The sequence below is a fragment of the Lagopus leucura genome, unplaced genomic scaffold (assembly GCF_019238085.1).
Source record: "Lagopus leucura isolate 7727_CA_CO unplaced genomic scaffold, USGS_WTPT01 Super-Scaffold_100008, whole genome shotgun sequence".
Classification (NCBI taxonomy): domain Eukaryota; kingdom Metazoa; phylum Chordata; class Aves; order Galliformes; family Phasianidae; genus Lagopus; species Lagopus leucura.
In genome coordinates this window covers 11029146-11050535 of record NW_024962265.1, presented here as the reverse complement: position 1 = coordinate 11050535, position 21390 = coordinate 11029146, and the positions used below count along the sequence as shown (strand labels likewise).

The 21390-nt window shown below is 37.8% G+C and overlaps 1 protein-coding gene across 3 annotated transcripts in view; it reads right to left on the bottom strand.

The window, feature by feature from the left end:
• Nucleotides 1-21390, bottom strand: part of MAGI2 (membrane associated guanylate kinase, WW and PDZ domain containing 2) — a 708774-nt gene that overhangs the window by 210643 nt on the left and 476741 nt on the right. For all 3 annotated transcript variants that reach the window (XM_042872317.1, XM_042872319.1, XM_042872318.1), the window contains exon 6: nucleotides 14701-14780. In XM_042872317.1, the coding sequence (XP_042728251.1) occupies nucleotides 14701-14780 (80 nt within the window). The remainder of the gene's footprint in view (nucleotides 1-14700; nucleotides 14781-21390) is intronic.

Below are 21390 nucleotides of genomic sequence, written 5' to 3'. Positions count from 1 at the left end.
GCCTGTGGGAAGCCCATGTGGGGGTCAGTTTGGGAAGGTTATATGGATAGCTGCTCTGTCATTTTCCCCTTTTTTTGGGTAATAACAGTATTTGGCAATTACTATGCCAAAATGGAGCACAACTGCTACCCCAGAAAGGAATAAGAATCTAACATTACATATCTTTCTCAGATGAAGAAGTGAAGTAAGTAAAAAATATTTTAAATCTAGGATCCTATATGGCCTTTCTACCAGTCAGATCATTAGTGAGAACATTCAGAAGAGAGAAAAAGCTATTACATTCTTGTGAATCTGAAGAAGAAACAAAGGAAATATAAGTAGAACAGTATCTCAGACGTTATGGATGGCAGAGAAATGTTTGTGTGTATTGATTTTTTGTTTGTTATTAAGCATCCCAATAATCATGGGAAGAAAGCCAGCACACATGCAGTTTGGCTATGAGACATGATGTAATTGTCAATGACTGCTGTCACACTCTTTGAAAATCCATTAGAAGTGAAAGAGGGAAAACTTATCATGAATATGTACACAGTCCAGAATAAACAGTGTTTGAACACAAATTTTCTGCCATCAGAATATCCATTGTTTTCTCTGTAATGAATATTCATGAAGACATAATTGCAATATTGGTTGTTGCATAAACAAAATCTCCAAAAGCACGCTCCTCATCTGAATAGGAAACCCTTCAAGTCGATCAATAACTGGAGCCTATGCTGAGAAGAAGGCAAACCTCCTTGCAGATGAAATACCTTTCCACCAAGTGGATTTCAACAAAAGCCATTCAGTGGGTTTTGGAGCATTACCCTGCCTCTTTTCATTAATGGACAGTCTATCTGGGATTCTTTAAAAAAATAATCTGCATGATTTTTACAATATTAGCATAAAAATTGATCAATATGATTTGTCAGTCAGTTTTTCAAGCTATCTATTCTCTTGTACGAACATCACTCATTATTACAGGTGCTTGAGTAATACATGAAAGTATGTTTATTACCTTCCCATATTAACATTAATTCATTGCAGTTCTTCTTATTCTTACCTAGTGATGGTACAGACTGAAGAGATACTTCAGTTCTTTTTTCACAGCTGTCAGGATTAATACTTGGGGGAAAAAAAGGTTTTCTTTTACTTCTTACTAGGCTAATGTCTACTCTTTTAAAAGTATGTATTTGATTCCATTTCAGCCAGCAAAACAAAAGAGAACACTGGACCAGCAGAAATCCAAAAATAAAATTTGACTTCTCAAAAATTAACACCTACATTTAATGAATAATCTGAACTATTTGATAGATGTCAAATGCACTATGAAGATATATGCTAACCAGATGTCATAGGGAAACATGAGAAGAAGTATAAGAGAAGAAATAAGGTCACAAAATGCTTCACACATTTGAAAAACGAAAATATAAAGGGGATAAAACTTAAAGTGCAAGCAAATTTGAAAGCCTCTTTTGTAACACACAAATATGTCTTTTAATAGTTGGGTAGTCATAAAGTTTAAGATATTTCTGTATCTTTCTCAGTACTCATCAGAGCACCTGTGCTCTGTCTTATGTATTAATGTACACCTTCCAAATACAGTCATACTCTCTGAGTTGTGAAGAGGCAAAATAGTTCAGATAGTGGTAGTGACAAAATGCCCAAGTAGAAACATCATGACACAGAAATCAGCCACAGACAAATGAGGAACAGAAAAGACACTGATAAATTGCTTTTTACAAAGTGGACCACCAAAAATACATGGCAGTTTTAGTGAATACCAATGGAGGCTATAACTGGCAATAGCCTATAGCCTAAAGACCCCTACTAAACACACCGAAAAAGATGAGACTGAAAATTCTACAAAATTGCCTCCTCTGCCCCTCCAAAACAACTAATGGGCTAGAGCATTCCCTGTTCTGCAGCCAAACCAGAAAGAAATGGCATGATTCTTCTAGCCAAATTAAGGGAATTAGGGAACCCTTTAAAGATGAGTGTTTAAGTATACAGAATCCATCAGTTCAGAAATTGCCATGTCTGACCTTCTTCACCATGTTTATAATGGTGAAAATTGATGGTAGCAAAAGTCGCAATACGAAAATCACTCCATCTTGTGTGAGCAGTGGCAAACACTTTCATGTTCATGAAAGCACGACTGTGATGGATCTATCAGAGGCTATTATAGTATGTCTAGAACTGTTTAATTTTGAAATCGATACTCAATTATTTTGGGTGCTTTTTGTACAGACGGAACAGAATGTCCAGATATAAAAACAGAATGGTTTGGGTTGGAAGAGACCTTAAAGACCATCTAGATCCAACTGCCATGACAAAGGCAGGGAAACCTCCCACTGGACCAGGTTTCTCAAAGCCCCATCCAACCTGGTCTTAAACACTTCCAGGGATAGGGCATCCACACCTCTGGGCAGCCTGTTCCAGTGCCTCTCCACCCTTGTGAGGAAGAATTTCTCTCATATCTGATCTAAATCTACCGTCTTTTTATTTAAAGCTGTTATCCTTTTAAAGCAGACAAGGGGTCTGTCCTCATCTTTCACATGGACCCAAATAAATGGAGCTTTTCTGTTTCCATAACAGGAAAACTGGAATCACTGAAATTTTCTTAAAGGAGTAAAAAGTGTAGAATGATGTTCTTTAAGGGAAAACCTTCACGTCACAAGAGTATGCTTTTTAACAAAAAAGGTATGCTACAATTACAAATTGCATATGAAAAAAAAATAAAATGGAGAAATCAGGGTGTACGTAAGAGAAATTACATTAAAGAAATCCAGCTGGAAAGAAGAAAAATGTATCTGCTCTTCATTTTCACAGTTTCATAGGCAACAAAAATGTAATCTTTCACCACAATGTGCAATCAGAAATAATTATTTTGATTAAACATTAGATGGTAGTCTGTATAATTTAATTAGATTTAAAAATTTCTCGGTGATGACTGCATCTGCTTGGACACACCAGTCCTTTACCCCCACCTTCACTGGACTCAGGGAATTTTCTCAGATCTGGGGAGTTTTTTTTTTTCTTTTTATATTTCTGTTCTGAAACAATTTCAGTATTTTAAAGCATCACAAATCTAAATCTCTTTTTATGCAGTCTGCATTGAATTTTACACATCTATGCTTTTATGCTTTTTCACATTTTATAGTCACTATTCCAAAGCCTTCCAGTATGAATACTGAAAATACAGTTCTGATGTTCCCAACTGTTTTGCAGCAGCCACAATCCACATACTAAACACCTACATGTTCCTTCCACTTGGGAGGAAAGCTTGAAATTGTACCACTATATTTTTTGTTTCATACAAACAGTGCTTATCAGCCACTGGGTTTGCAGGACATCTGTCAGGAAAGACAGGTAAAGTGCTGTTTTATCTGTCAAAACTCAAATACAGGACATCTGTGCTTAGACAGATTTTTCCAGTTCTACTTAACAAGGACTCTAGCACTCACTTTGAGGAGACTGGTCTGGAGTCAAAGAACTTACAAAAGCCAGATTACTGAGACCTTTTGTAAAGCATGTTTTATATATACATATACATATACATATACACATACACATACACATACACTTACATATACATATACATATAAGAATAAATAAAGAAAGAAAAAGAAAAGGAAAAAAAAAAAAAACAACCATGGGAGACAGGAAGCTGTAAATACAGTGAATTTTAGGTCATAGAATGGCCTGGATTGAAAAAGACCTTAAAGATCATCTAGTTTCAACCCCCCTGCTATGCACAGGGTTGCCAACCATCAGACCAGGCTTCCCAGAGCCACATCCAGCCTGGCCTTGAATGCCTCCAGGGATGGGGCTGTCCTAGTTCGAGACCATTCCCCTTTGTCCTATCTCTATGCACCCTCATAAAGAGCTGTTCCCCCTCCTGTTTATACGCCCCTTCAAGTGCTAGAAGGCCACAATGAGGTTTCCACGGAGCCTTCTCTTCTCCAAGCTAAACTAGCCCAGTTCCCTCAACCTTTTCTCATAGGAGAGGTGCTACAGCCCTCTGTTCATGTTAGTGGTCCTCCTCTGGACTCATTCAAAGAGCTCCATGTCTTTCTTGTGCTGGGTGCCCCAGGCCTGGATGCAGTAGTCCAGATGGAGCCTCACAAGAGCTGAGTAGAGGGGGACAATCTCAAGACAAACTCTGTGGTATCTGTGTATTTTGTGAAACTCAATTGCTAATGCACAGAGAACTTCGCTTTCATCCTCACTAGTCTGTAGATACATTGTGTTATATGCAAAGAGCAATCAAAGAATGTTGAAAAAAGGAAACATAGCCTCCCTTTTAAGGAATCTGAAAAACAGTGAGTGTTATTAGAGTTATTAGTGAGCCATTCGATTTCCTCTGTAGTAACAATACGCTTTGAACTGGTTGCCTGGAAATATCCAACAAGTCAGTACAACAAGGCAAACTTTCCAGTCAAGAACATCAAATCACTTTCTACTTTAGATGCAGTGAGATTACTGATCTTCTGGAAGAAATCTAAAATAAGGCCATTATGAAGATTAATTTTTAAAAAGGAGAAGATTGCTATTCCTTTTTAATTAATAATCTCTGTTAAAAACAAGAGATTTCATAAAAAAGCCAGAGGAAGGAGAAACAATAAAAATGTGGCTAGATGGTCATATTGTAATGAGTATGATCCCACAAGTCTACTTTGTTTAACGTATCATGCTTCATTGCCATTTAGAGGTCAAGGACTGAAGGATTAAGGCTATAGAGAGAATAGGATTAAAAATCACGTAGTCTGATTTCTATTTACGATTAAATAATATTTCGGAAGAAATTTCTGATCTTCATTTGCACTAAGGCCTTGCAAACTTAGCAAAATATTTGCTAAATACAACTTTATGAATTCTTTTCTATGTGAAATGAGTTTCTTTAGGAATTTTCCAATTTGGAGCATCCACCATGCAATATTTGTACTTTGGCGGCAAAAATCAACCTCATGCAGTCAGCAAGAGATTTGCTATGTGCTTCAGTGGTGACTGCAATCCAATTTATAGATCGTTAAAATGTGAATTGTTAAACTTCTGTCCATGTTTTTCCAGATGAGCTTAAAAATCCCTCTCCCTCCTTTTCTAAATTTCATTATGCATTCCAACTGAAAACTACTTAAGCTTAGCTAGTTAACTTGGCAGCAAAGTGAAAAAGGGATGTTATTAGAAACTGAATGTGAGGAGCTCCAGTGGAACCAGCAGAAACTCAAACTGCCATTCATTTCGCCACTCAAAATACACATTTTGTGGTGGTCATGTAGCCTTGGTCCTATTTCAGTAGTTCAAGCTGCATTAACATGCTAGCTTCAGCTTTCTGGCTATGCTTAGAAGTTCATCATTGGTAAATGTGTTTATTTTATTCTGAAATCAAATAATAATTTGCAAAAGTTTTACAAATCAAACCTATTGCAATTTAAAATAAATGTTCATTACATTTTATATCACTAATGAATGTACTGCACTCTTTACACTGGATATTTATGCTAAATGCTTTAATAAACATTTAAACCTTAAGGGAACGATATATCAGCAATATAACTTCATAGCTCAAAATCTCAGAGCGTCTTACAAGCAAGTTTCCCAGCCACACAAATGATGTGCTTACAAAACACCAGTTCATAAAACACTGAAACTTGAATGGATTTCTTTTCGTAATGTCATGAACTAATTTGAATGAAAGCCTGTGCTTTTCCATATCTAAGACCATGAGACAATCTTGTCTCGGCAAGTTGCTGTCAGACAGTACCTGTTCAGGCAAGGACTCTGTGGGTCATAGTGATCTCCCCACTTGAACACACAATCTAGGTGAGTAGTGGGAGCGCTGAGCACACAACAGCCAAGTACTAGCTAAACAGTCAGAGAAAATAGACATTCTTTCTTACTTTTATTCATTCTTGTCTCCTTGCAATTATTAGCTCTATTTAAGATTAAGGTTAATACTCCACAGGGATTTGTATATCTGCTATAATGAGAAACTGTAATGGCTCTGAAAGCAACGCAATACTTAATAGTCCATTACAACTTAAAGGACTTATCTATCACACTGACAAGCAAGCTTCAAGGAAGCACTCCTGCACCTCAGGCTTCTTCTGGAGAGATTCCAGCAGGTTGCCTAGGGCTGGCCCCAAGGCACGGGCAACCAAAGTATGGACATGTGGACGGCTCTTCTGTCCTCAGTGTTACTCAAGGATGAACAAGATTTTCTCTCAGAATATGTGTCACTGCACCCAGATTGTCCAGTGAAGTATCTTCTGAACTCCCAGGAAAACAAAAACCACTAATGAAGAACCCCCCATTCTTATTTTTATTATCATTACTGTGACTTCACTAAAGGCTTTTTTTTCAGTCAATGAATTTCCAGCTGGCATTGCCAGCACAAAATGCCTTTCAAATGGTTAGAAATATTCAAGAGATTTCCTCTTATTATTTAGTAGATTCAGATCTTAAAAACCAACTTGAAAAAAAAAGCATGTACTTAAATAGCAGAAAAACTTATTGTGATCAATATTATTACAAGTAATTAGAGATCCATTACAGAACTGATGGCATTAAATGCTGCTTAAAAAAAGGGTTAGTACATTCCAAAATAGAGTACTAAGTAATAATTCTGTGGTTTAAAGGTGCAGTATTCTTATCATCTGGAAACACCTGGATTTAAGTCACAACTGAAAGTGAATTCGGTAGTCTGTCAATCAATTTCCTAATTCCTAGTCATTTGTTCGTATCACAAAGCCACCAGGCAGGAGTGTGTGATGGGCAGTCTCTACCCAAAAGTGACTCAGTAGGAAGGGTTTTGATGCCTAAATTAAAAAGCATTTGCAGAGCAGTTTTAAAAATTTGCAGCAAAATTACTCATCTGTGCATGGCGCTCTGCAAGCACTGCTTACTTGCCCTTTGGAAAAAAACCAACAGTTCTTGGCACAGCAACTCAACCCATCCCAGAGGAGGAGGTTAAAATGTCTAGGGACAATGTCATGCTCTGTGCTGCTCTCATATTTTCTCTCTGGATTGATTAATATGACACTATATTCTGCACTCCATCTGGCAGAGGAGCTTACTAAACATGTTTCTCACACTTACAGCACAGTATCTTTACCAAGTTGTAATACAGAAAGTTTATGTGTTTTAAAATAAAAAAAATAGGCCTCCTAACATTTTTTTCATGGATAAGCAGCAACCTCAAGAGAATGTGCAGAGGAGGTCATGCTCTGGCTGGTAAGCAGAGGAAAAACTTCAGAGCCTTGAATATTTCACTGAGCTTTGGATCAATATTTAAGACGCAAGCAAGTGATCAACCTCTGTCTTCAGCTGTCTCTGTCTCTACAGTGGCTCATCATTTGTACTCCATCCTCTACCCATGGATAAATACCCAACAAGAGATCTAGATTCCCTTTCAGGCACCAGATCATCACTTATCAGATGCTGCAGCAAGTACCTGATCCCTTACAACGGGGAAATCCCTGCTTTTCCCTTCACGGAGAGGAACTCCTTTGGACATCTGTCATTCATCCCAAACTTCCTCTCTTGCTGGCAATTACTAAATGTGTACATATCGAGACAAAACAGTCCTGTATTTTCCATGGAAAATACCAGGTCATATTTAGACTACAGCCTCCAAATAGCTACAGTGAAGAGTTAAACTCATTTTGGATATCTCTGCACTTTCTTATGAGATGGACAGATGACTACACAGAAAGTCTTTCAATGCAGTAGACAGCTATTCTTTATTAAATGAGGACAAAAACCACAATAAAACGTAACAGAGGTTAACTAGCTGTTTGTGAATTGCATGGCTGTCGCATACTATGGACAGAAAACTCTGTTAGAAACAGGCGCTGTGGCCTTTATTTAGCAATCCTATCATCTGTAGCTTAGTTGTATGTTTTAAAGGAACATTGAGCTAAAATTCTCCAAGGCAGTTTTCTTGAAAAAGCGCCCATATGCATTGCTAACAGAATAGGTGGAGGCCTTTTTATATATCGTGATGTATCATTCCACATAAAAACATTATTTAATATGCTGACCTATTTAATAACCAACAACATCCCAGAATTTAAAGACAACAATCTATGCCAGTTCGAAGTTGAAAAAAGGAGACTCTCCTCACCAACACCAAATATAATTCTCTGGAAATAGGGTTTAAAATAAAAATGCTGGTAGACCCTTGATAGTAATGGAACAAATGGTACCATTTAACACATAATGCAACTACTGCTTAACATTAGATATCAATCATGACATGTATAATTCTAGGAATTTTTATGGTGATCAAGTAAAAAAACACTTTTCCAAAGCTGGTATCTCTTTCCACTTTGGTGTCTGAGGCAAATGAACTCTGTGTGTTCATACTGTCTGTCTGTTGAAGTCTGAATCTATTGCTAGTTTTCAACTAAAGCTAGCTGAGTCACAGATGTCTCACTGATAAACACATTAAATGATATGTAAAAATCAGCAAATGTGAAGGGGAAGATGCCTTACAGGTGCTCCTGCACCCAGAACGTTACACTGGGAGCACAGCAGATGGCCCGGCCCAGCCTGCTCAGAGCCTGTAGGCTGTCCTGGAACTTGAGGAACCCACAAAGTCTTGGGAGAGCCTGGGAGAGTGGGAGAACAGGGAGGCTGGAAGTGGATGGAATGACATAAGGTAATCTCGGAAGAACTGAGGCTGTTACATCTTAAGTTATGCAAAATCTTTGTCAGAATGATGTATTTTGGCTATTGATCTTTTTATGTTTTGATTTACTCATCTTCTGGTAAATGACTGATTTTTGACACTATGTGATCATTACTTTTCCTGATAGAATTTTTATGATGTTCTCCCACAGAAAGAAAAAGTGACCTCAAAAGACTGTCAGAAATGAAAATAATTTTATAAATAAAATAAATAGACTGCAGTGTGCTGCTAAAGATGTGAGATCACAGCCTAGTCCCCTGGCTCAGGAGCTGCTCAGGCTTTCTGATAGAAAATACCAGAGAATCCTAAAGGAAGTTTTCAGAATCAACTTAAAAAACAAACAAACAAACAAAAACAAACAAAAAAGCAACAAAAGAAAGCAAAACAAAAATAACCCCACAAACGTGCAAAAAAAAAAAAAAAAAAAGATTTTTACAACTCACAGAGAGAAAAATTAGAGAGAAGCAACAAGCATAATATCATATTCAAAGAGACAGTATTCAGGGTCACAGAGCTCTTAAAAAGCCCAAAAGCTTCCTAGCGTCCTCTCTCAGCTCATACTGGGCTCCATTCATTCAACAGAAATGAGGGCTTGATTTGTAGCTGTAAGATGTCTTGCTGATGCTTTGCCTAATCAGCATGGTATGGCATTTCCTCCTCCTTTCACTATCTTCCCTTACCTGAACTGTTTTGCACAAGTCCCACATCTCTGCTACAGATGCAGCGCAACCCACCAAAAAGGCCCCAACTTCTTTTTACCAGAAAACAGAAATTTGGTTTCAAATGCAAGGTTACTATTGCTTTGGCAAAATGAAAACTTATCTGCAGATGAGTATTTAGCTACTACACACTGCCACTAGTGGGCATTGGAATGCACAAACAGTATCCATACAAGACAGAAGTTCACATGTTGGTGGCCAGTGAAAACAGATGTAAGAATCAAGAAGTAATGCTTCACCCATAAAAACAGCACACCTCAAGTGCATCTACAAAATGCAAATATAAAGAGATGACGTCTTACAACATGATGATGAAGAATCAGGTAAACAATGACAAATAGCTTCTTATTATGCTTGTGATTTACTTTGAGTGGTAATTTCTGTAGAGTTCTGTATAGATTTAACAGTAGAGCCACTTGTACTTGCTAAAAGGAAGGAGGTGTATGCAAACATACACATTTTGTAGCTTAATCATGGCAGAGATACTAAAAGAAATCTGAGAAATAAGAAAAAAAAAAGTTTGTTATGTGGTTTGACTTCTTGAAGAAATATGGGATGTATTAAATCTAAATAAGGTGAGAAAGTCCTAGATTTTGGCGTTGTTTGTTGTTTTTTTTTTTTTTAACAACAATCAAAGAACCTAATGATATGAAAAATTACTAATTTTAACAAAGCCTGGTGACATTTGAGAAAATACTTGTGTAGTATTCCTGTTTTGCATTTGTGGAGATATAACAACAGAGTCAGAGTTGCCCATATAAACTTTCTTTCATCTCTGAAAATCTGTCTTTCTACCAGAGTTAGATGGTTTAGAGAGGAAGAACACCTACTGGAAACAAGCAAAACGGTCAGCTGCAGACTAACTGCAGGATTTCAGTTATTTCTAGTATTAGTATGCAGGGGTATGCAAAAACTGGCAAGGCAGTAGCTTAGACCAGCAACACGAAGTGGGACTGTATGTTAAATTGTGAGATCTTGAGAAAGAACTATTTCTTAGCATTAAGGCACTGATAACACAAAATCATATTATAATATTTTTTTCTTAATTCTTAAGACCTTTTAAAGAGGTCAACAAAGAAAAAGGTGCTCCTGTGTCTCACATGAAATGTTTCCAGCTAAAAATGTACTACATAAATTTTTAGAAAAAAGTAAGGAAAAGTGGGCCTGTGTACTCATGTGAATGCTTCCTGCTGTTGTAAGACAGTTACTACTTTGAGGTTACAGATGGCCTAATCAGAGACCATCCTTTTGATTTGGAATTTAACATTCACCTTCAAGTTTTTTATTTTGTTTTGTTTTCTGGCATACTAAATATATCAAGAATTAAAAAGCAGTTATATAATAACGATTAAAAAATCGCCAGTTTTCTTTCTTTCTTTTTTTTTTTTTTAATTGGAGAAAGGGAGATTAGGATCTGAGATGTTTAGAGATGATTGATCAATGTGATGAAGTTGGTCTTGAAGATGGAAGAAGAACTGAGTTCTTGAATTCATGGCTATCTGCATGGTACCACATGTACCTCACTAAGCAGTGAGAGAAAACTCTTCGGCTAGGGTGAAAAGTCCTACATGGCCTGAAGTGGCAAAGCACGGGTATATGGAAGTTGAAAGTACTAGGTATTTACGCCTGAACCACATCTCTGGGCCCCTTCATTGTTAAAATAGAGCTGGTATGCACAGTCAATGAAGTCTAAAGGCAACTCCACTCTCCTAAATAAACATCGCTCTTTTTCAGTCAAGTTTGTGGGTGTAGAGTAGATGGAAAGGCACATGACAGATGATAATAGGTGAAATCAAAGCTTTATTTATAGTTTTGACTCTAGGTGATAGGAGGTTGGCATAAAAAGCAAGAGTGATAGAGACTACTATCGACTGGAGTGGATTAGAAATGAACTAAGTGAAATGTGATTTTCAGATCTCAGGAAATTTCCGCAGATGTTTAATCCCCAATTTTCTCCAGAATGGAATTTTTCCTGAAATGGATTAAAGAATTTGAAAAATTAAATTACTTCATTTCTTCATTTCCACATTAGACTACATTTTATTGCCTTATGGGACTTGTACTTCTTTTCCATATTCTTTCCCAAAGAACACTCTGTTAGTAGACCATTCACACAACATAGCTGTAAGAATGCACATCTGAGAAGTCTGCTATGTGTTATAATTTTATGTGAAATGTAGCAACCAGGGAATCTGGCTTACAGCGTGCAGAACTACGTTTATCTGCAGACAAATACTGGTCAACCATTCTATGATTCCATGATTTTTCATGTGAAAAAAAAAAAACAACCTAGAAAAAATTTAAAAGAAGTATTCTAATCAGACAAATCCAATTTTTTAATTCTGGTTTTCAGGAGAGAAAAAAATAAAAGTCAAGACTTTCTGAAAGATACCAGAAATGTGTAAAATATTCCAGTTTGTATTGCCAGCCATTTCTATTTCCTGCTGTTATGAAATTCAAGCACCATACAAACAAAGAAAGAGGCAGTGTTGCTTCAGAGAACTACCATCTAAGTAGATCTGATGGAGAAAAAGTCAAAGTAATTTGCTGAAACTCACTCAGAAGGTCATGACAGAGACAGAAATAAAAATTAGCCCTTAAAACCTCCTGACCTACAAAGGGGGTAAGAGCAGTGTCTGTCATTAAAGAAAAACAGAAGGAGTTCACAGCATGAAGGCAGAGAAAGCTTAACATGGTAGAGCTTGTCAGTGTCTTGGAAAAGATGTCAAATTTTCTTCCAAGAGGAAGGATGTGCTGGAAGGTTAGTTCAGACTTTCAAATAGAAGTGAATGAGCACCAAGATTTGCACGTATGGAATGCTGGGGAATGTGGAGAATTAGTTTTTGGCAAAAGAATATTGAAGAGCTGAAAGTAGAGGAGAGGAGATGCTTGGAGCAGAGGGGGCCTTCAGTACTGTTAGACCAAAACATCAGGAAGACTCAAATATTAAACACTGCTCAGACTTTGTCGGGGTGGAGATGGTGTGCTGGTGGCAGAATGAAGAAGGATTTGGCAGGATTTGCACAGAAAGAGAATATGAAAGTTGGGTTGTTCAGATGAAAACTTGACAGCAAGATCTGATAGGTGATAAGAGCATAATAGTATATCTCAGGGAATCAATACAAGTTTCAAATATTGCAAAAGAACTGTAATGACAACACAAGCTATGCAGATAGCGATACGGAAGGACGTTAAGTACCATTTCCTATCTCAGCATGTTTTAAATTTTTCTATCTCTTAGTAAAAATGTGCCATAATAAATCATGAAATGTAACAGAAAAGATGTTTGGGATAAATAAGATAACCAAGTCATACTTAAATGTATTACTCCTTGACCTGACATTAAATCTAATTTAAAATTCCATACCCCTGTGTGCTATAACAAGCACCATGGTGGAGGACCTCAGAGCAAGGTATAGTCATTTTAAAGCATTTTTAAGAGACTTTCTTCTGCAGGTATTGGACATTAAAAAAATAAATAAATAAATAAAAGCAAACAACCAAACACCAGAAAACCACAGCACCAATTTTTGAGCAACTGAAGAGCTTTAGGAAAAGAGGAGGACATTGCAAGAACAACCTCTATAAGAATACAAGACCTCTTCGTACTCTTTCAAGCTTCACTTCAGGTACTTTGCATTAATGAGGTGAGTAACTTTAAAGTACAGCATGACCCAGAACACTATCCCCATTCAATAATCTAGTAGTCAAATATCTGTAAGATAATGCTATTTTTTAATGCATTGATCTTCATTTAAAATTATATCAAACACTGCTATTTTCAGAATTTTTTGTGATCTCAGTATAACAGTTATAAGAAAGAAAAAGCAAAAGCAACACACATTCACTCCAAGTAATGTGGTACGTTACTTTATAAATATAGCTGGATTTTTCTCCTGTTTTTTCTGTGAGTATTCCTTCATATATGTAATTAGAGAGATTTATAATACAGAACTCCTGTGCCCCTGTTTTGTTTCAGTAACACTTATTTTCAGAACAGAATTTACTCCAGGGACTAGTGTTGTAAGTGCTGGAATAAGCATTACAAAATCATTCAGACATGTAATTTCTGATGTCAGAAGAGAACGTCAGAATTACTGCTGAAATAAAGAAGGGATTTTTAGAAAAAGCAGCCTTTCAAAAAAGAAGTCGTCTGCAAAAATGGAACAGTTTATACCAAATCACTGCCCCTAAATTTCACACAACCAGCAACTCTTCAATGACACTTTATCAGCCCAAAATTGCACTGTTTTCTTTCGATTAATAATATCTACATTAAACAATGTAATGCATTTTAGAAAATTTAAAATAAATCAGACGCAGTACAAGAAATATTAGTCAGTTGACTATTAGTCAATATTATATATTGACCTATTAGTCAGTTGAAAATACCAAAATGCTTTGAGATAATGTAAATAGCATGCATGCATCTAATTGTCTATATCTCATAATAGCAAAACAAGAAGCATTCTTTAGAAATCATTCCTTCTTAACTGGCTCATTTAATTTACACTGAAGTATTAAACAGTAAAATAAAATTCCTCAGAAAAAGATCCATCACTGTGCATATTTAATTTGGCTTTATTAAATGATTCTGATCCCTGAAACTTTACTAGAGGAAAAATAAAAATCATACTGAGTGCATAAGCAATAGTTTGAGGAGATGTGTATTCCATCTCTCTCATTGAGTTAGTCGATATACAACTCATCTCTCCTGCATTTCAGCCGCAGCTCTCTAAGCATCCCCATACTATTTACACTGATAAATTTAAAACCCTTAACAACACAGTACCCCCAAATGCACTCACAAACTCGGACAGACACAGATCTATTTTCTCCCTCCCACACGGTGCTTTATCAGACGCTATTTTGTTTAAATTGGCTACTAAACAGCATAGCACTGTACCTTTAAGTACAAATCAAACAATATTCATATTCCCACGGTGCTGCTAGCTTCCCTTATGCATTGAATCGCCTGTAGATTAAAAGCTCAGAATCTGAAAAGGGATTCTGTTCTGCAGACCAAAGTTCTCCGCAGGAGATGAGGGAGAGGGTCAGTCCCGGAGTCACACACACACAACAGGCAGAAAACACACTTGTGATCCTCAGCTTTGGATAGCATCAGAAAGGGGAATAAAAAGCAGAAACACATGGCACACTGAGAACTGGTATCACTTATGGCTTGTAACCAAAGCAGCAATTAAACACCTTTCATCATTCCCCCAAATGCCTGATTTTTGTAAGAACTGAGAGAGACACACACACAAAGGCAAATCCCCTCTGAGCAGCAACGAAAACTTAATAACCTACCATTTTCTTTGCACTCTTCTGGAGGTTTAGCCTTTTTCGCAAGTCGTGGATCCAGCCATGATGTTGTCTTTGTGTTATGGCTGAAAAGAAAAGAGATCACTCTGAGCAGACACATACTGAAAGGAATCAAGTTTATTCCTTAAGAAAAAAGGGTTAGTCCAACAAAATTGCAATCGATACACTTAATTTGCTTACTGGTTCTAAGTAGCCCTGAAGGAGGTGTAAGAGTAATTGTGCAAGGCAGCTGTAAATTTGGCAACCTCAGCTCCCTGTCCTCAAAGCAGCTATTTTTATTAAAATCAACTAGAATGTTGCCAAGTTAACCTCATTGAAAATGCAGAACTCATCCAGAGCAAAAGGAATTTATTACAAATACAGTGTTCTCCCGTTGAATGAGTGCAGGCGGCAGGATTCTGTACCAATCTCATAGTTTTCGGATAGAATTATTTTCATCTTAAACCTGTCCTTTTCATAAATGCAGGTTTCTTATTTCTCACCAGCAGCACTGGCAAGGCATAGCGAAAGTGATGCAAATTACGGCATGTTCCTGCAAAGACTATGTTTCCGGACAGAGTGATTAATGATACTTTGTTTAACAAACCTTTATCTCTTCATAGATAATCCTTCTATCAAGATAAAAAAGATATGCACAAGCTGAATGAATCATGTGGCTTCTTTCTATACTCTGAATAGATCTTTGAGGAATCAGCCATGAAATAGCACTGAACTGATGCAAGCTGTTTTCTAAGAGATAATTTTGTCAAATGAATTGACACTTAACACACCTAATGAGACTTAAACCAAGATTTTTTCAATGTATACCTTTAGCATAAGCATTTGGATTTTGGAACCTTTTTTTTTTTTCTTTTCTAAAGTATGTTAAAGAAGGAAGATTATAAAACAGAAAAGGATGTGATCATTACTCCTTTATGTTTTGAGATGCTTTTCTTACAATACCATCATTCATAGTCCATTCTAACCCATGTTTTATTTATATGATACCCCCTAGGAGGATGCTTGTTCCATACAATTTATATAGTACTGAATTATTTAGGTTATTATTAATTTGCTATGTCATTGTAAAGTATACTTAAGACCTCTCTTATAAACATTAGCATAAGGTGTAGAAAAACTGGGGGCCTGGCAAAAAATGGCTTAGGATGCAATGGTTAATTGGTGAGTTGCTGACTGATACAGTCCACGTGGTCCAAACAGCACTGGTTCCCCCAGGGAAAAATAAATGCATAGTACCAGCCCTTTCTCACACCTTAACTCACTGTTTAAGCCTTGGCAGGTAATTTTTTTCCTCTGCCTTGATTTCTCCATCTCTGAAAACAGTGATAGTACTTACTGCTCAGCATTATTGTCACAATATTAAGTCTTCCTACACACTTTGGATGAAAACAAAAGGAGGTGAGCATCATGCACGGTTAAAATGGCAAACAAAATGAAAATTGAGGTATTTAAATTCCTATTTTAAGCACATCCTAGTCTAAAACACCATTTGTGACAGGTGAGGAGGAAAAATGAAATCTCCACCTATTTTAGGAACATGGCTGCATCTGCAGAATATGAAGAACAACAAACCAAAGGTAAAGCAAATTTGAAACAATGCCATCTGCCCATGCTTGATTTCAAATGTAAGTAAGATGCTTTCTCTGAAGATTTGGCTGCCTGTGGTCTCCTGTAGAGTTATTTTTATACTGCAGTCACAGCCTAGCTGCGGCTTGTGCAGACATACTTGAGCTAGCTTTAAATTAACTAGTGGAGCTACCAGCAGTGACGCTGTTGCAGCAGCGTGGAGCCCAGCGTGGGCTGCTCTCAGCTCCTTGGGTGCAGCCAGCAGCACACACTGAGCTCCATGCTACTACGGGTGCCTCATTAGCAGTGCCAGTGCTAGGCACCAGCTTGGGCTATCGGTACAAGCTTCAGTGGCAACTCTCGAATATGGGCATGTCTGTGCAGTCGCCACTGACTCCCAGCTACCAATTCTGAATGACTGCAGGGACCCCCACTGGTTGCAGCGATTCACAGATAGTTTCCAATAGCTCTGAAAGAGCAGAATATACGACTACACTTAGGAATTTTTGCTGTGATATAAAATGCATCTCAAAGCACTTTAGAAAGGGAATAAAAGCCATCACTCCTATTTTAAAGGTGGGAAAATGGAGTCACAGAGACAGCAAGCAATTGTCCATAACCACCAAAAGACCCAGTGGCAGAAGCAGTGCTAATGGCCAACTCTGCTGTAAGCTGGCTGGCTGGTGTTTGCCTCGTAAGACTGCACGAGAGCAGAACAGACCAGTTCACCAGCCCTGAAAATATCCCTGTGACATTTCTAGAATAGGCCTGAAATGAGTTTCCAGGCTTCTGCAAAGACAGGTGCCAAGCTGAAAATAAGCCCAATTCAGTGTTATTGTTTAAACGTGTGAATTGCTTGAATTACATCCTTTGAGGGTTTTGTTGAAACCAAAAGCAACAACAAGCAAACAGCTATGTTTCCCTTCAGCATAAATGTGGCTTTCATAAAGCCAGGAGGACTACTGTCTTCCAGTTTTGTCCACTGTGCCCATTCCATGCAAAACTAAAACTAAATAAAAATGTCAACAGTTTTTCCAGCAGGAGAACGATCTTTCAGTCTGCAGCAGCATTTCAGAGAGTGAAGATGGTACCTCATCTAGATGAGGTCTTACAACACCCAATTTCCTCTTCTACTTTCTGTCTCACTCATCAAAAGTTTAAATTATCCACAAGAACTTTTATCTAAAGCAAGCAGAAGGACCGAAGTACCTTTTGAAAATCACCCCTCTGCTCCTTATACATCTGTATGCTTGCTCCCTTGCTCCGCACCTGCTCTATCATTCATACAGAAATTTATGGAATCACTTGCAATGGGGCTTCAAGTACTTCCAGACAGGTGCTCCAGCATATGGTAGAACTCCTTTTCCTTTTCTGAAGATCGACTCTATCTGAACAAATGCAGAATTAACAATAGGACAAGAGGGAACGGCCTTAAGTTGCACCAGGGAGGTTCATATTGGACATTTGGAAAAATTTCTTCTCGGAAACAGTGGTGAGGTATTGGAACAGGCTGCCCAAGGACATGGAATCACCGTCTCTGGAGATGTTTGAGAAGAGCGCTGATGTGGCTCTGAGGGACATGGCATACTGGGCATGGTGGGGATGCACTGACAGCTGGACTAGATGGTCTTAGTGGCCTTTTCCAACCTTAATGATTCTATGATTCTATTCTATAATTCTACGAACTCCATTTTCTAACATCTCTACAAAACCACCTTAGAGGCAATTGTTCGGATCACCTCAGCAACCAGGTACCCAGCGCAGCTACACTCCTACAGTGAGTAAACACTTGACTACCACCATGCGTCTCTCTGTAAAAGAAGGAAATAAGTACTCCTGCTTTACAGCGTTGTGGTTGTCTCTGTATGTCTACTTCTCTGCTACTGAGGAGGTAAACACAGCAGGGTCCTCTCCCAATCTGCTTTGTGCCAGTTTTAGAGTTTCAGGCTTTGGAAAGATACTTCTCTTTCCATACACCATGCTGTTGTTCAGGTTAATCTGAAGCCCCGTCCTTAGAGGCATTCCAGGTAAGACTCGACCAGGCTCTGAGCAACCTGATCTAGTTTTAGATGTCCCTGTTCATTGCAGGTGCGTTGGACTAGATGACCTTTGAAGAGATCTCCTCCAATTTAAATGATTCTATTGACACATATCCACTGCAAAAGCTGTGAACATTTTAATGTGTCTTAAGCACTAAAAATCCTGTAAAACACATAGAGGATAAGCTGTTCTGCCTCACCACTACATTTAACCATGTGCGCTCTTTGAGGAGTCCTGCAGATAGGCCAGAAGGAGAAGGGAATGAGGATTTGCAGATTAGTTATGAATGAGTTGTGGAATAACAGAGGCGGTTGTGGAACAAATGCAGAAACGTTCAGAACAGTTGTCACTGCCTGAATGGGCATGAAGCGATGCAACAGAAGCATCCTGTGAAAAATACAGCTGTGGCTTCACCAGAATTTTCCACTGGCCACCGTTTCATTACTCAGCAATAACCATATCCCATAATTAATGGGCAGATTTATAAAGGCTATACTTACACAGTTTCCATGATATTGATTAATAGCTACAATGACTGAACTAATACATGGTTGCTGACAAACCAACCAGGTATGCCTCAGAATGTCTTAAAATCAGCAGCAACCTCCTAATTCTGGAAACCTTGAAAGCAGTGAATGAAAAATCTCTTTGGTTCTGGCAAATAGAGGTGGAGCATGAGAATAGCAGAACATTTGCAAATTCAGTCTGATTTATTAGCTGCTGTACAAAATATTATTAGCTGCTGTACAATTTGAGACCCGAGGTTTATTGCAGTGTTGAAAAATAATGTCAAAATAAACTCCACCAGAAATGATTACTATTTGACTATACTAGCCAAAAGTCAATATACTAATTACTGAAAGTTAACTTAAATCCTCTTTACCAAGCACTTACACTTGCCAGAAATAGCTTATTGCAGTCAGTGTCCTACCATATCAATTAGAATAAGTTATAAACTTACATGAAAAAAAAACCAAAAAACCATTTTTCAGCTGGTTTAAATGGAGTGAAAGAAGCTCAGAATACTTCCCAGAAACTCTGATTCAACCTCCCGTTCCTCTCTTTGTAGATCTGCTCTCAGTACTTTGCAGCCTGTTCATAACCCAATTTCCCATTATCACTACAGCTTGGTGCCAGCACCAAAGACTCTCTAGCAGTTCAGTGGATATTTGTCCATACTTTCAGGTATTAAGAAAACCATTGCTTGGAGTGTGGCTTTTCTTGCTTAACAATGTACTAACTTATTATTATTTGTCATTAAGTATATTATTTTACTTAAGATTTTTAATATGATAGATTGGCGTTAGCAATCTGCCAGTTTAAAGCACATAGATGAAGTTACCTGTAGTAACAAAGCACTCAGAAAATCTCTTGAAACATTTCTGAAGGGAATACAGAAAGCACTTACTGACTGTAATAGCTTTAATGTCTTCTGAAAACACTGCAAACCTATTCTAAATTGTGACTCTTGCAAGGTATGTAATTTGCACGTTATTGTGAAAGGCATTTCAAAATGGGTATTTACCAATGTGCTGCTTCAGTGTATTCGGGGACAGCACATATGGGTTTGTTTGGGTTTTTATTGCAAATGCATAACATTCAAGATGGTCCTCAATAGAACAGCTTGAGCAAAGGAGAGTACAAGAGACAGAGAGAAACCAAGTGCACTAAAGGCCACCTGACTTTCATATTAAAATGCTTACTCCTTTCCCTTGTTTGTATACCTCAGATTTGACTATCTGCAGAGCTTTGAAGAAACTGATTTTCAAGCAATTTACATTTAGGGAGACAGAGACAAAAAAAACTGAGCAGTAAAATCACCATTTTGCAATTTATCCTTTGTGGGCTATTTCCCAAACTTCTTGCACAAATGTAGGGAGAGATGCAGAAGGGACTCCACTTCTGGCTATGATGAGAATGAGAGAAGATATGACTGCACTTTGTGTTGCACATCACACTGTTGGTTTGTGTTAGGTGTGCATGCAATATGAGGTCCTTAAGAGATAAAAGTTTAAGGATGCCCATTCTGTGCATCCCAGAGGGCCCTGGGCAGTGGTAAGCACTTATGTATTTCTACCAAATACAGTGGTGCTGCCTCTAGGCATTTGTAGGAGCAGAAGATGCATATATAAGTTTTTGAAGGAATACATAAATGCCTAAGGTCTCCTACAGTCATTTCTGCTGCTTAAAGTACTCTCTTTGACTCAGGCAGCTAAATTGTGACCAGGAATGGACCTCATTTCATGTGACTGCTTTCTAGAAACTATACAGCTAACTTTGTAGGATTCTTCTCTACTCAAAGGAGAGGCACCTATACAGAATAATTTATCTTACTTGTTTTAGGGTGGGATTAGGGACCTAAACATTTGCTCTTGATACCGTGTTTGTCTCTATGGTGTCTTTCAAGTGGTCTCCAGCTGCCATTCTGTAATGGCATTGGGTTTGTATCCTCAGAGTACGGAGTCAATTATTTATACTCCTAGAAATAACTTTAGTTTCATCTGAAAATATTTCAGTTCATATTTCAGTATTTCAGTATTCTGACACATGAACCAAATCACAGTGAGGGAGACAACCACACTTCCTTCAGAAGTGTACTCCTGACAAATATCGACACATTCCTGTAGTTGTACCCTTGTATATCTTAGGGGATTTCTACTAATAAAAGCACCTATTTTGGGGTAAATGAACATCACCCTTTGCCTTCGATGAACAGACTGGAGATAATTACCTCTCATCACTGACCACAAGAAGAGTGTTGGTAAGTGGTTTATACTGATACCTAATGCTGGAAAGCAAGCTAGGTGAATGGAGTCCACTAGTTCATTTAAAGGAAAGAAGACGAAAGAATATAATACCATTACAGATATCAGATGAAAGGTGTTAAAAGAGGAACTCCGCAGAGCAGCAGAGACATTTGGGGAAAAGATAAGAAATTAGAGAGCGAGGAAAGACAACAGGAGTTGAGCTGACAGTTTGGCCTGGATGTCAGCATAGATTAAAAAGCAGTTGAGAGTTAAGGAATATTTAGCACTGGTACACATTAAGAATGTCTTCAGAACATCAAAA